General features: G+C 41.5%; 1 protein-coding gene across 12 annotated transcripts in view; it reads left to right on the top strand.

Annotated features, from left to right (window-relative positions):
- LOC135499555 (uncharacterized) overlaps nucleotides 1–16,614 on the top strand; it is a 67,385-nt gene that overhangs the window by 21,044 nt on the left and 29,727 nt on the right. For 10 of the 12 annotated variants that reach the window (XM_064790394.1, XM_064790393.1, XM_064790401.1 and 7 more), the window contains exons 2-6: nucleotides 9,242–9,385; nucleotides 13,180–13,395; nucleotides 13,795–14,232; nucleotides 14,724–15,347; nucleotides 15,909–16,556. In XM_064790394.1, the coding sequence (XP_064646464.1) occupies nucleotides 9,242–9,385; nucleotides 13,180–13,395; nucleotides 13,795–14,232; nucleotides 14,724–15,347; nucleotides 15,909–16,556 (2,070 nt within the window). The remainder of the gene's footprint in view (nucleotides 1–9,241; nucleotides 9,386–13,179; nucleotides 13,396–13,794; nucleotides 14,233–14,723; nucleotides 15,348–15,908; nucleotides 16,557–16,614) is intronic. The other 2 variants (XM_064790396.1, XM_064790403.1) reach the window with 2 other exon arrangements.

Below are 16,614 nucleotides of genomic sequence, written 5' to 3'. Positions count from 1 at the left end.
TGACTGAGTGATAATGACCATATATCCTTGGGTACGTACGTGAACTGCGTTCATAGACTTGTTCTCTAACAATTTAGTAATCTTGTCAGCAGCATCAAAAACCTTTCAAAATAATATTCAGGGCCCTGCTTTCGTCTTCTGGTGCTGCTTCACATTCGCCAAGATACCGAGCTTGAAAAAGGTTCCATAATACCACTTAACAGACATTGAAGTAGCAAAAGCCGATATCTTGTGAAGAAGAGAGAAATTAAAATCGGCAATTTTGTGAAAGGCGGTTGCGGTGTCCGATATGCGGGGTGATATATGGGATCAGTAATTCTCTTATTGACGATGTCCTTTTTCAACGGATGCGGCATTACACTGTCAGAATAATTTTAAGTGGCATTGGAAAGTCGGACTGCTGGTTTTAGCTTGGATGTATTCGGTATTCAAATGTCAAGTGCTGGGTGGGAGATGTGCAGTGTCAGACAATCTTCTTGTTTCGTACCGATGAACATCGGACGAAATATTTGTATTTTGACATTAGCCAGGTCCTCTAGGTCAATATTTCTTCTACGCTGGCGTTCAGTCACTGTGTGGGGGTGATGCTTATCAATGTGGTTGATGCCCAGGGAAAATATGACCATGAAACTCCGACTTTGGTATTTTTTGGCTACATGCCTCCCCGATTGGGGGCCTTTTTCAGCCTGCGAGAAGAGTAAACCTCTTCGTTGGTGGTCATTCCTTGCCCTGGCGCAGGTAGCAGATAAGCCTACTGACAATCTCGGTGCTACCTCCCATTTCAAGGGCGTAGCGAAGTGACTTGCGCATTGTCCCAAGCAAGGTTTAATAGTGTCGGGTATCGAATCCAAGATGGAAGGCGGCCGATTTGATAGTTTACATCATGTATGGAAGGATGGGGATGTGTTCTTGCAAGTACACAACCATGCACTACTGATCCTCATCCATATTGAATAACCTTACTTCGAAGAAATATCTGAGATATGTCAACATCGCGTCCCGGAAATGCAACATTCATTATACACAGAGCACTTAAACTTTAAATTTGTTTTTTAGTGGCTGTAGCAATTATTGGAATATAAGATGCTCATGTCTTTATTGCTGACAGGCTGGGCTCATGATTGCATTCGAAGTCATTACTGCCGCCCGGCAAACGAATTCGTTGGCTGAATGTTCTTCAGCAGCACCCATCAATATGCATAACGTCTTCAGAAACGCCAAAGAAAACTGTGTTTTGGTCCTGAACTCAGATCATTATTTTTGAATGCACTACAAAGACACCATCAAAATGATACTTCGTTTAGAGCCGAACTCCCCAAGACAATTTGTTACATTAACAGTTCGGGTGGAGCTACCATTTCGCCGAATGCAGACAAACTCGACAAGGCGCTTCAGTTTTGACGTACACATTAGCTCCACCCTCGAGATGTGTGGTATTTGAAGACAACATTCGATGTAACATATTCGTTTTAGCGTGCGATTCGTGTTACCAAACGAACCGCATCAATAAACTCGTCGTGATTATAGGAAGAATACATTTGGTGTACCAGGCAACATGAAGAAGTATTGCTGTCAACACTCGTTCCCCATCAAATTATCCTCAATGCGGCATTATCTATTTGCTTTGAAGGAACTTCAGAGATTTGTCAGAAATTAGTGTCATATGCTAAAGAGCCCGCCAACCGGTGATTATCCTAATGACAAGCACTTAAAACTTGTTTTGATAACGCATCAATTTGCTCAAATCTCATTTCAGTTTTGGGATGACAGTCAGAATTTTTTAATAAAGCAGCCATGCATTCAGAAAAAAAGTTTGGCTAGAACTTGAAATCATTGAAGCAACTAGAACTATCTCAAAACGAAGCGATTGCCTATTTCAAGGGTGGGAGTCAGTTCTCTGATTTCCAGAGAACAGCCTCCTATGTTTTAATTGGGCAATCTCTCTATTTTGAAGGAGTTCTAATTGCTTTGGAATATCAACTTCTAGCCAATATGACTGTACCTATAGTCAACCTTCTATCGCTTCTACTTCTTTTGATTTATAGATATCGAATTTCTCTACTTGATTACTGATAAGACCTTTGCGATAGATCAATTGAGCCCATTGTTTGTAAAGCGGACCTAGGTGAGAGCTGTTGACCTGACTCTGCTCCTAGTTTACGATGTCACCCCCACCATCAAAATCACAAAAAGACGGGCAAATTCCAACGGCCTCAAGGAGAAAAAAAGAGTATTCTGGTCAACTACCTGTCTCTGTTGACAAAGCCCTTCAGGGGATGACCTGGTTTCCAGGTCAATAGACAACTACTTGACAAGGTTGATAGCATCTTATCAAACTTCCCTTATGTTTGGTCAAGAAGCATTGAAAAAGTAATATCGAGTTTGCCCAGTGTGCGGTTGTCACTTGAATGATTGCATATTTGGGCTATTTTGAGTGTTGACCTGTTGAAGATATGCAGAGGCTTTCTCCGAAAAAAAAACCTTTAGAATTCTAGAAGCAAAATGTCTGCCAATAACCTGCGCGTCTGAATCATAGATGACCGGTGTAAAGGTGTTAAATGTCCCAGGATAGAGAGTCTAGAGACAAATGATTCAGTCATGCAATATTATTCTCTTAGGTATTGACGGTTTTCAAGTGGTCTCCAAAGAACCATATACAACAGGGACCACCTTCTTCCTGGGGGTTGCCTGCTATAAAACGCCGACTGAACACGGTGTGACGGGGATAGTAGTCCTAGGGCTGATAGTCCGTGTAACGATAGCCCGCATTGCTAAATGTTTTGGTTAGGGTTAGCGGTACAATAGATCATGCTGTTTAATTGGTCAAATACAATGCTACCGGACTATGACTCCAGGGGGACTTTATCCGCTGTCACAACGGCACCGGCTGGGTGATTGTGTTGGTGTAGGGGTCGAAACCTCTGCGACATGTTCTTTCTTCTTGTCATTTATCTCTGCGTGCTGCCCGCCTAAATGTCAACAATGATATCATTGATCAGTGTCTCTTTTTACATCATAGTTACTGTTTCAAAAAATATATCTTCGGCTGTCACGAGAAGGATAGAGAGGTTAAGATGTTGATCAAAGAACGAGAACGAGGCCGGAATTTTTGCTTCGGAAATCGCGTTGCCTGTTGCCAGAACTGCAATGAAACAGTGGCTGATATGAATAAAGTCTGGTAAATGCTTTTACTTCAATTTTGTACAGAAAGGCCTAGTGTAATTGTACATGGAGTTTTAGATAAAAGCATTTGCTAGTCTTTATTCATATCACCCAGTGTGTGGTTTTAATGTTAGGTAATAAGCGCAATAATGACAATATAATAAACCTGATTTAATGACGTCAACCAGAGAAAGAAATCACCTCGTTCTCGAATCAAAATCTGAACCTCTCCATTACCTGATCCCCACGCAGAATAAATTGTTCGACCACTTATTCAGTTATTGGAAGATTTTTAAACAGCCTATCGAGCTCTGTCTCGGCCTGCATTTTTTAATTCGTAACCTTATGAGGTCAGTGGGACGCGCGAATAATATTGTGAGGACAGGCTCGAGCATCGAACTGCAAAGAATGAAATGATAGACCGCGGAATTTTTATTCCGGTGTTTATCAAGAGATCGCATGTAAAACGAGTACATGCATACCTAGGCAGCATGTTCCTGAATACGGGACTAGAAGCCTACATGGTTGGACTGAATTACTCTGGCATTGTAATAGATTTTCGTGGTAATTTTTATTATATCTTATTTTGGTTTTTTTGTGAAATAATCTTAACTAAAAGAAGTCAATGACCTATCATTATACATTTCTTTGATTAGTTGTATATTTATTACGACGGAGGTTTATATGAATATTAATAGTAATAGACCTCGTTGCAGAAATACAAGGAATACATTTTTGCTACAGCGAACCCTAGCTTTAACTCTCGCACACAAATTCTCAACGATTTTTTATTTAATTTCTTACATTATCTTGCAATTTTTGGCCTCAAATATATTTCTTAAGTAACTGATGAACATCATCAGGGCCTGGTTGTTCAAAGAAAAAATTGTCACTAACGTTGGCGTTAACTTAACAGAGCGTTATCTCCTTCAGTTAAGCCCTTAGACTTAACGCCAAGTTAACTTAAAGCCGTAGTTAATAGTGACAGATCTTGTTTTGAACAACCGGGCTCAGGTTCCAAACTCTTGGCATTCTTGTTGTCAAACTAGTTTATCCACTTATATATTTTGATTGATTCCTGCTCAGCTGTCGAAATGTAGCAACGTACGAAACATTTCCACTTAAAATATATTGCACTAGTACTTGCCGAAGTACATTTGAAGGTTCTATCTATTGATACCTTCAGCTTATGAATAAAGCAAACGCTTATTTCAACTGGTATTGCAGATACAGACACCGAACACGTTATCCGAAAATTTGCCGATTAGAGCTTTTGAAGTGGTATGTTTGAAACCTGAGTTCCAGTGAGTGAGCTGGGATAGGCTATGCTTGCCAATTATGAAGTACCGGTAATGAAGCTTCTTGTACATTTACATGTAAAGTGTCATGCACTTTCTTTTTTGATATATTTCACCTAGAGAAACTATTTTAAAGTTTTTTTTCCAATATTTCACTTGATTCTTGGCATCATTAATGTAAAGTGGATATTTGGTAGATGGTGGAATCGACTAGTTTTCAGTGTTACCAGACTTAACCAAATAATTGCCCACTAAAAACAACACGTTTTTTCTTCACTTTATCTGCTCTGTATAAACCCTTAATGTAACGTTCTCCAGCCACGCCACGCCACGCAGTCAGACGATGCATGCATATGAGATAGCATGCATGAGGAATGCACCCCATGAAAACATCGGTTGTTTATTTCTGTTGTGAGTTACTCATCCTACCTGTTTGTTCGACAGACTCCAGGCATTGACTGGCCTTAAATTATGCGTTTGACTGGCCATCATGCGTACCGTCACCTGTGAAAAATGCTCTGTTACTTGGAGATTGCAAGGAAATGTGTGGGTGAAGTATTATAAGGGGGCGATTCCATGTACTGCATATATGTAAAATACCTTTCCGTCACGAAGTTTTAGTCACTTTTCGCATCTTATTTAATTGATGTTTTTTTATGGCAGTTGATGAGTTCTTGTTGTTCATGGTTGTTCTTGGCTTCTTGGTGACTTTTGAAAATGGTTGGTCTGCCAAAATTGGGAGTGGGGCGTATTTCCCTTCCGTTCCCCTCTGAATCCGGGTATGTTTAAATCGGAAATGAGGGGCATGGGCCACTTGATTAGTGCATAAATCTAGACTACATACACATTGGACACTTGTCAATGAAGGCTTTTAAATGGTTTTCTATAAAGGCTGAGTGATCTTTGGATAAATATCTCAGTTCAAAAACCTCCTTCTATTGAACGTCATTTCGAACAGGATATAAGTCATGAATAGTATCAATATCGCAGGTGTGTGGATATCTTGATAGGTATTTTTGATAGAATGTGTGGGTGTACTCTCTGACTCACAGTCAGTGAACTGATGAAAAAAACACTTGTGAAATCAGGAGAAACTACTTCGAGGGTTGCCACCTCTCCGAGTTAAGACCAACCACCCTCCGAGAAAGTCCAGCCTCTGATTGAAGGCCACCTTAAACTAGTACAGCAGTTACAAATGCCCCTCCCCCCGTAAAAAGTGTCAGTCCTTATTGTATGGCGACGAATAAAGTACATGGTTCCATGTCAGTACCTCAGAGATTATTATAGTGAATCAGAGATTCAGCGTCGGTCACCTCTGATGCCGTGTGTTCGATTCCTGATCACCAGAGCATGTTTTCAAGTGATAGTGTGGGCGTCTTTTTTCACTGCGTGGGTTTCCTCTTTGAGCCTTTTTGGTCACTCCCGATTGCATTTCTTTATAATCTTGCTTGGATCAAAAATAAAATCGACGGAGCGGTTGACTGACACTTGGCCAAATATCAAAATAAGAACTATATATATTTGACATTGAATCGCCAAATTATTGTTTGGGATGGGTTTATCTGTGTTACGTGTTTGGGATAGGTTTTTTTGTGTGTCACGGCATAATAATTGGCACAGGTGATTGATAGTCAATGTAAATTATCATAGAAGAGTAGTACAACCTTGTCATTGGGTTCACGAATGAAATTGTCGTCGCCTCACGAGGGCGAATGAATGCAATATCCCTGAAATCAGGATATTAAAACATTGTTAAGATCTTACACGATCAAACGATTATGTGGCCTGAAGCCAGCTTTCGTGAAAGCCTACTCTTCACTTCGGGGGAAGGGAACGACACGTATTCTTACTTTATGTCTATCTGTCGGTAGGAGATTATGGGCCTATTATCTTATTCGTGGTAGTCAGTTCCTTTGTGTTGTTTGCGCTGTGCGTTGGCGGGCAAATATTGACTTATCGAAAGTTGACAAGTTTTTATATATGTTTTGTAAATCTACACGCATAGATGAACAGCATGAGCACAGATAACAATTTGATAGATACTAGATCTAAATGTTCTTCATCTTCACATTGAACTATACACTAAATCTTTTCTATTTTTTTCTATTTCTCTAGGTGAGTGAAATGTTGTTTGGAAGAAATCGAGTAAGGTAGGCAAGCATCAACTAGCATAACAAAACTCGCAAGTCGAATTATCAGTATTCTTTGTTTGATATTCTGAGCAGTTCTTGGGCAATATGCGCAATTGTTAAAGACAGAAACGTTTCGGGTTTGGTAGTTTCGTCAGCGCTTGTCACCCAGCCTGTACGTGAGGCTGAGTTTAGGTAATATTTGTTCATATTTTGAACTTATATAATATCCTTCTCTTGTTATCGCTTTGGTCACTTCAACTGCGCTTTATACAGAAATTTTAATTGCCGATTTTATTTGTCTTATTTCGCTTTGTAAATACACATCGCATTGCGCATATCTTTCCCTTACATAATGCTCTCGTTGTTGTGCTGTTTCAAATCATTTTTCATGATTACGATGCACGCCAAGTAAATACGACCATTAGCCTAATTAGCTACCATCTTACAAACCAACGCATTGTGCCGACAAAGATATATGTGATTTCATTTGAGGCCCCCTAGTTGAAAAGAAATGATGGCTAAGGGGTTCCCATCATCAAGTAACTCCCCGCTACATGTGGGGACTACCTTAAAACAGATAGTATTAGGATGACGTATTAATATAACATATTGTCCTTCCAAGGCCAAGTAGAAGGCTATCAAGCAACTTGGCCCGATGGAGATATCCAATTTTCTATGCTGGTATTTTAACCGTTGGGCAATTAACAACTTTGATGTCAAACCACATATTGTTTAAATTGACTATTAATCTAAATCCGGCACACGATGACCTGTTCAGGGCAATTGTAAAGCCATAAATGTTATGTTATGTCTTTCTATACACTGGCAAATGTGCGGTACAGCCATTCAATGTGTTTCTTCTTGTTTCTCACTCCCAATTACCTAAAAATAAATGAATTATTTATATATTATTTCTGTGTTTCGCATGGAAATTAATTAAGTTCCACCATAATGAAAACCAATTTACAAGTGTCGCGTATGAGGTTGCGTAAGACTTGGTGACTCTACCGACCCACTTTCGTACAGGTGCTTTTTTCCGCCGTCTTAATGGTGGAGAAATCTGACTCTTGACTCGGGACAAAATTATGACATGGGATCATAAAATCAGACATGGAAGAGGGCTGAAAACTTCTGTCATAGGTCCGGCCAACACCTATTTGCATAAGAGAATCGTGTACCTCTCTGTCAGACAGTACGATGTGTATCTACATGCAGCAGTGGATAACGAACGCTAGGCAACTCATCCGCCGTTGGTGGGTTGTTCAACGATGTCGCTGATACTGCACGTTGACCGGTCAATGCATCAGTTAATCACACCGATTTCCTTCAAACTAGCCGCGATCACCAATTTGTTTACATTCAATTACAGAAGCGATGTAGCGGTGAAAGTTGTGGTACTGATTCATCACATTGGACCATCTCGCAGACGACACATTCAGCTCTCCCTTAATTAGTTTAGTATCCAATTTAGAATTGACCATATAGTGTATGTGAATAAAAATACGCATTCATTCCCCGGGTCCGATGTTCCCCGGTGTGTTTCGGTCCACACGAACTTGACCCAGTGTAGACGTTTGAAATGCCTTGGATTAAGTGTCTGAGTGACAAAGGATTAAATTATGCACTGTAAACATCTTATGTGTATACGTTCATGGTCTCTATATACTATATACCTTACTCTGTCACCATACAACATAAAAACTGACATTTTACGGGGGGGGATGAATTGCTACACCACTCCTAATCCTGACCCTTATCTTAACCTTATCATAAGATGTGTTACCTTCTCACTGTCTAAAACCAAGGTCCGACACCATCCTTGTCTATTTCAATAGGAGACATCTCCTTAAAAAATATGTTGTTGTTTCACTGTGTCGGTGAATACCATAACACCCGGAGAAGATAAAACCCTGGAAACATAGGGATGACCCCGTTCTGGATAGGCCATGTACTATCCTAACAACCGTCATGGAATGCTCGCTGTATCTCATTGTCATTATCACATTGCAAGCTAATTTCCATTTCAGTAATTCATTTTTTGTGTCTTGTTATGCGACTAGGTCACTTTCACTAATAACCATCATCATCATCATCTCAAACATCATTTTTATGTCGAAGTTATACCGTAATCATAACCTTCGCAATTGTGCAGAACACAGAGGAAATTGCATGCATATACATGTAGTTACCGTGTATTTATATACTTGTATTTTCATAGTGTATTGTACAAAATGTATGACAAGTGTCCAAATGATCCGGCTTCATAGTCCAACTATTTGTCTGGATTCAAACTTTAGAGATGATTTGTTGACAGAATTTGGTTTTCCCAAGAGTTCTACATGAACATGTAACATATGATCTGCGTAGCAATACCTTCCTGAAATCACGAAACGCATTTTCCTTTTTTGCTCACGTTGCCCCGCAAAAATAGAGACATCGCCCGCCATTTGAAGCATTTCAACTCACTCCGCGTTCAAATAGTATACATTGGTCAATATCAGAATGCACATATATATCTTTTTCTTGTTTATTACTAACATAATCATTGCATGAACAATTTCGAAAGAAGATTATCATTTTCAGATCAAAGACGACACCTTCAATTTTGCATGAATAGTGGTGTCCTGAACCATTCTGTTTCAATTTTAGATGGTTACGATGAAACACCGTTAACGTTCCTGCCCGGGGAACAAAAGTCATACCGGAGGTCAAGGTTGCGCCGCTCTCGGTCAAGGTCAGCCAGAGCCACTGGCACGGTTGCTCCGACTGTCGAAACAGTTTATGTGACCATTCGTGAGAGATCTTCCTATTTTTAGCCATGCCGTTCAACAATCTTGTAACTGCCCGCCTGCTATCCAGAATTCTTTACAAATGGCGCGGTCATTGGATCACCGATTTAGCTTTATCAGTGTTGTCGTATATTTGTTTTACTGAAGGAATTCGATAATGCAATAGTTGTACATGTACTTAGTAACACCTACTTGGGCGTGCGCGAGTGGGATGGGTTGAGGTTGAGAACGACCCCACTTTTAGTAAACCCTTAGAATCTGACCGCGAAAATCTCCACTGCTGAAGGACATCTTGAAATGGACTGCTGAATCCCCTGATTTTTGGAAAAACGTCTCGGGCAAAGCGACCTCCCCTCTGAAAGTTCTGATTACGCCTGAGATAAGGAAGAGGTGAAACACAAAGAGAGGAAACAATAGTACTCGATCTGATGATTTTCACATACAACAACATACAATTCACTGATTCAAAGGCAGTTCATGCTGGTTCCTTGTCGTGCATTCTTCTCAAAAGCAAGTGCTTAATCCGATGTGTAATCCTATCTGCTTTAAAGCTGAGATTGAGCTACAATCTGTGATCCAAATATCGCGCCATTTCAAGAAAACTGGACCAAACCATGTTTTAATCACGCATCAGGGTTCTAGCTTGCGCACAGTCAACACTAGACTTCATTTCACGTCAGTTTGCCGGACTGACACAGTGTATCTCATAGAGAATGTACATGGTAGAATGTTCTATTGCGGCAAACTAACCATGAAATGAACTGTCGCCGCGGCCGCTCTTTCTCAGTTTTCGTTCCTGTGCAATAAAAGAATCTCCTGCCATCACCTCTCACGAAATGGTAATAAAAACATCACATGTTCTCCAGACCTGGTACTTCCCACAGTTGTATGCGACATGGTTCGAAATATTCGAAACCCTCCGTATTACATGATTTGCCCGAAACTGTCTTTCCTACTCTATACACTTTATTTAAACACATTTTTTGACGATATGGTCGCAATGGGCTATAACCTACAATTCCTTCCCTGACGCTAGCCTGCGACGTACTAGTTGTCAGTCTTGTCGTTTATAGCGCCAATTCCCGGTAGTCTTACAATCGTATATACCTATCATATATTATTTTCGGCGTGATCCTTGAATTATGGGTTGTCAATACCCGGACATACCTTTCTGTCTGATGGAGAGATACCGGAACTACCTGTCGGTCCTTTCTTTACATGGGCCCCTTACTGGCAGATCACCTACACTTCAACTATCTCTAGCACATCTAGACTGTCTCTCTTGCTAGATTTGATTCAGCTATCAATCTCGAGTCGGTGCTACGATATTATGTTTACCCTTTCATCCTGTCAAGTCGGCTAGAGGAGAAATCTTCGCCGAGTTCAGAGAATTTCTCCGCGGTGCGCAGCACACTGTAGGTCAAGCAAGAACCCTCCGATCTTGGTGTCAAACAGGGACTCTTATCTTCCGCCTCTTGTCAAAAATTGGGCACTTACTCTTCCACAACTTCAAAAAAGAAACAAAAGAATACGTATACAGAACGTTGTTTCCTCCGCGAAAGGGATTTTGGATATTTTTGGCTTATAGAGGGCACCGGCGGCTTAAAAATTGGTTGATCTTCTCAAATGTGGCATATTTGTTACTATGTATGTTCCGTCGGCCGACCCGGATGCGGAAAAAAAACTTCTTTTAATTTATCAGCCGGGCCACCCCGGTGGTGGAGCTTAAGAATGCCTGTTAGCGAAACGTTGGTCCCCGGTTGACGCCATTAAAAAATTGTCATAACAACGCCCAGCATCAACACCCAGCCTACCATACGTAGCTTTGTGTGTCACATTTATTAGTGATGGGAACTATAGACGGCTGGATAACAGGTGCTAGGCCACACAGCATGTTCTATGCTGTAGTGTATAGACTTTTTCTGGCTTTTTTTCATACATTTCTACTAAAACATCAGATAGGTAGAGTAGTTCACAGTACTGTACACAATACACAACGACTTTGTACATGTAACTTTCTCTGCTTCTACCGACAAATGAAAGTGACTTTATACTCCTGGTCGACAAGAGCCCAAACCTTCTTCGAATATTCGACCCCCAAACAATCGTCGCCATCGACAAAATGTCCAACAGTTACAAAGATGAAGCTGTTGCCTTGAAAACAAAGCGAATGCTCTTCTTAGAGACCCTTCCCTGCCAACGCATGCCGCCATTTCCGAAGTCCCCTGCCAAGACTCTTGGAGAAATCATACGAAAATCATGGCGGTCGATCAGGCCTCAAATGCTTGATACACACAACCTAAAAACGATACACACAACCTAAAAACGACACACATTTCAACATTTTTATATCCACTTTTTATAGAAAATTATGTGTGTGTTCTGTAGGTTATGGCATTATTTGATTTTTGGTATCTCTTCACACACCTGCTCGGAGAATGGATAAAGCTTTCGAAACAATCTCGACAAAATCATTTGTGGCGCCGTCTCTGATTTCGACTTCACACCATACTTTCCCACAACAGTTCATCCTTTCGCGTTATCTATCACCTGCACGGTGTGAACACTGATCGATGCTGTCGGTTTGTTTGTTCTTTCCTCTTGTTCATACATCGTCTCCGTCTGTCCCTGTAACAGATTGCTTGCGTAAAAGAGTGCTGATGCTGAAGTGGAAGGGGAAGTAAATTCGATAAAAAGCAAAACGACTTTCACCTCATTGGCGATAGATGGTTTGCGAAAATAATTTTCGGCCATTTTCTTATGCCCTTTTGACAGGCAACAGACATTTACCATGATGCAAAAGTAACAATAGACGAAGTTATTCATGAAATGTGCTTGAAGCTAACCATGTCTTCCAGTGCTCATGATATTTTTTATAATGATTTCGATAATTGATCGATATAAAAAATGACCTTGTTGCCTGTGAAAAAGCACAACAAAATGGTCGAAAAGTATTTTCGGAAAACACCTATTTTCTGGATGGGATTTCTACTAATAGAGTGGTGGAAATGGCATCGAAGTTTGGATGGGTGGTGGTCAATACATACAGCAGGGTCTTTTTGCCATAACAACACGGCTGCTGGGATCTATTCAGCTATATATATACATTAGTCGCATTCGGCAATAACTTGGTATATATATATAACCAAATAGTGGGTGCACCCTGCCTTTGCCTAGATTTCCGCATTCTAAAAAGCAACACCAACCACCGTAGATGAAAGAGGTATTGGGATCAACGATGCTACCACGTTTTGCTTCGCTTTTCGCTTGTACCGCATGCGCACTCCACATTTAGTTTTGCCACTTCCGTTGAAGCGAAGTGCAAGTGGGGTGCGTGTCCTGTCCTGTCCAGCTTTCATGTAAGAGTTAAATTTCTGCACGTGTCATTTCATGTAGATGGCATGGCATAAAGCCACTCAACATGTTGACTAACTGCAAATTGTATGGTGTACATTTCGTATTGTGTACAGTTTGGAAAGTAGTAGTCAGCTTCTTTGGTCCAGCATCCAAATTAAAGTCGATTTGTCTTTTTAAGAGGTGACTGGACTAAGAACTATGGAATAATTAAAAAACCACTTGTGGTACAAAGTATCGAGGGGATGTATCATTGATAAAAGGGTATACAAGTATAATACTAAAAGTACGTGTATAACATTCGAGGTATCTTCTTGGCTTTCTAGCATTATGTCTTTGCATCCATGCAGGCAAAAAACGAGGAAAATAAAAAAATCAAGGTGCATGCTAACTTTTCTCCGGGAGAGTAATGTTCAAATTTGCTAATTCTTCATTTCATTTCAGGTCTTCCAACTCACTACCATGTTCCGTTCGATCTTGTCCTCGGGGCAAACCTGGTCAACCCGTCTGGCCTTGACGCCAAGGTTAGAGGGACGCCCATATTGGTCAGGGGAGTTGCTGGCAACGCCATTAAGCTGGACGGCAAGAGCAATTGGGTCCGACTGGTTGGCCCTGGACACAGACACGAATGCTTTGGAAATTTGGATAGATGTCCCCACGGTGAGAACAAAATGTGTTTAACGTCGTATCAAACTAAGTCGGTACTCGCGACCGACCTCTTTGTGCAAAATGCATTTCTTCAGGAGATGATGTATCAAAACCGTGCCCCAGAAAAGTCGCCCCTCAGTGTTCCAGTTTCCACTGTGCCATGGATGTAGGTTCAGCATAAACTGGAGGACCAGCAGGGTAGTGTCATGATACTAGTAGTCTTGTCCTGTACGTTTGAGTTTATACCTATTTTTACGCTCGAATTTTGCGAAATTGTTCGGATGTATCAATCGGCAAAATGAATTGTTCAACTTGTTCTATTGTCTTTTCGGCAACACAAACCGATCTCTCCACAGACCGCTACATTCCTTCTCCAAGACACCAAATAATAGTAGCTCCCTTTAATTTTAGGCTATACACTTGGAATGTGGCTAAACTTTGAGAATCCGGGCTACAATGAGGCTGTTTACATGACCAATGGTGGCCACACAGTTGAATCGTATGGTGTTGCGATGATGTACAGGAATGGCCACTTGGAGTTCCGATTCCGGAAGAAAGACGGGAAAGAGTGGCGCGTCAATAGCAACAACGTCCTGGCCAGCCAATGGTATCACGTGGGCACCACGTGGTCAGAAGAAAACGGACTACGGCTGTATATCAATGGCGACTTAGTTGATTCTGATACCAATCCTGTGATTAGATCGCCAGAGGCGGTGACTGAGTATTTCAACGAGTTCTACATTGGGCGACCGAATGATGGTCAAAGACCCCGACAATCTGGCTTCATGTACATGGACGAGTTCCACTTTTGGTCGAGAGAGAAGACACAGGACCAAATTAGAGAAAACGGTAAGTCGTGATCTGGTTCTACCACATACTAGTGGTGGATTGTGATACTAACATCGTCAGTTCAACCACCCTTCATGCATTACGTTTTGTTTTAGGAAGAACCATTATATTGTACCCGCCGTTACTGCCGTCAACTATTCCTTATTCGTCTTACAATTCATTCGTTGTCAGTGACAATTTATGTAAATCTAACGTGAGCCACTTCGTATTTCAGCACCAATAGACGTCAAACTTATTTTATACGGGATTTGATACAACAGTATTGCATACCATCGTCCTGGTCCACAGTATATTTACACGCAATGTTCTTTGAATATAGCATGTTAATCCGCGAGGACGACTACATTTCGTTGAATGCATAGCGGAAATTCTCCATTACTAAATACTAAAAAACATATATTTCAGCTATATTAACATCAGAGTGAATGTCACTTGGCATGCCGATATGTACATGTAGCTATTGTATGAAGATACACTACGTTCCGTTGCAGGTCCAATGTATAGCTATCTTTTGACGATGAACGAAAAACAGCACGCGCAGTTCGAATCATACGGTTACATCAAAGACCTGGCTTCCGGAAACCCAAATCTGGTCCAAGGAAAAATCGAAACCAGCCTCGCATTGAATGGCCAATCACAATTCGTCAATCTTGGATTCAAGAACAACACGTGCTATGGCGATCTTAGCGTGTGTTATTATGGGTTTACCTTAGGCATGTGGGTTTACTTTACCCGTCTCACCGATGGTGAATACATCCTGTACACGGGTCAAAATGGCGCTAGCTTGTACTACAATAATGGCAAACTCTTCGGAAAGTTTAAACAGGGCAACAAGGAATGGGTGACTAGCTTTCCGAATCTCAAAACGGGCAAGTGGTACTTCTTGGAGTTGACATGGTCACCAACAGACGGTGCTACGATGTATATGGACCTGAAAGATGTGTCCCGGAAGCCCGCTTACGCACCCAGCGCCAGTATCTCTGGGATGAGCCTGGATGCGCTGATAGGTCGGAGTCCGGCAAAGCCGTATAGGTACGCCAACGTGATCTTAGACGAGTTTGAGATGTGGTACGGATATCGAGAGGACCTAATCCGGCTGGGATTCATTCAGAGAGGTGAGGCAGGACGATCGGTCAGGTTGTTGGTTTTATACCTATCTAAGGTGGTCGTTATTCGTTGGGGTTTGTCTTTTCAGTGGTCTTTGCGGAATGTGGAACTTTTCTATTTCCCTCTCATCTGGTTGTTTTCTCAGTACCATCTCTGTCATACCCGGTTCAGCTTAAACGGTGCACATGTAGGATAATGTCAACCTTATATTAGTCTATTGTAAGAAGATCCCTTAAGTAATCACCGTAGGATGAACTGCAGATCACATGCAAGTTCTTTGATCTATTAATGGGGTTTGTTTGCACGAACTATAAAAATAGGTGGAGCATCTGTTATGGTCGGTCGCCTATTGCAGATGTTGAGCAACCTTTTTCCTACGTCGCATGAATGATCTCTTTGGTGCGGGCCATTGCTTCTGGCATTGGTGGTTTGGTCAGATATCTTCATCATCTCACGCATCCCTACGCCTCTGCACTTGATGTCTTTACCACAGGTTGCAGACAGACAATTTTCTTCTTGGTTTGTTTTTCTTCATTTCTTTGTTTCTTCAACATTTTTTTCGAATTCAGGTGAACCTACGAAATTCTTTCTCGACTTAGACGAAGTCGAAGGGGGACGAGTCCCGCATTCAAGTATCGCTATCGCTGCTCGCGGAAACCCTCCACCTGGGAATACGAAGGGACAAATATTCGACGCCGTGCGTCTGAGGGGAAATGGCCAATATTTAGACGTCGGGGACCAGGGCGGACAATGCTTGGGAAACCTGGATTTCTGCCATAACGGTGTTTTACTCGCGATGTGGATAAAGCCTCATAATTTACGGAACGGAATGTACCTGATGTCGAACGGCTTGAATGGCATAACCCTCCGCTACCAGGCTGGACTTCTGATATGCACCGCCATGACCACGACTCGTAGATGGGAAGTCAGCACGGCACTCTTCACGCCAGGGGTGTGGCACTATCTCGAAGTAAACTGGCATCCAATTTTCGGCCTGGCGCTATATCTCAACCTCCGTCTGATAGACTCCACTTTTGCTTTCGAAAGCCAGAATCTCGCCACTGATTTCAAGATTCCGCCTCACTTGAACCAGTTCTACATCGGCAGAGGAAACGTGGACATGAATGGGAAGCTGTATGCAGACGCCACAGTGGATGACGTGTACTATTATTACGCCAGAAGAGAATACCTGTTAGCCTTTGATTACATTATGAGGGGTGAGAGTCCTTCCTTACCGATTACTTATGCTTTAAGATTGAAGGAATGATTGTCATT

The sequence above is a fragment of the Lineus longissimus genome, chromosome 15 (assembly GCF_910592395.1).
Source record: "Lineus longissimus chromosome 15, tnLinLong1.2, whole genome shotgun sequence".
Lineage (NCBI taxonomy): Eukaryota > Metazoa > Nemertea > Pilidiophora > Heteronemertea > Lineidae > Lineus > Lineus longissimus.
The sequence above is the reverse complement of the archived record's forward strand: the minus strand, read 5'-3'. Positions and strand labels throughout refer to the sequence as shown.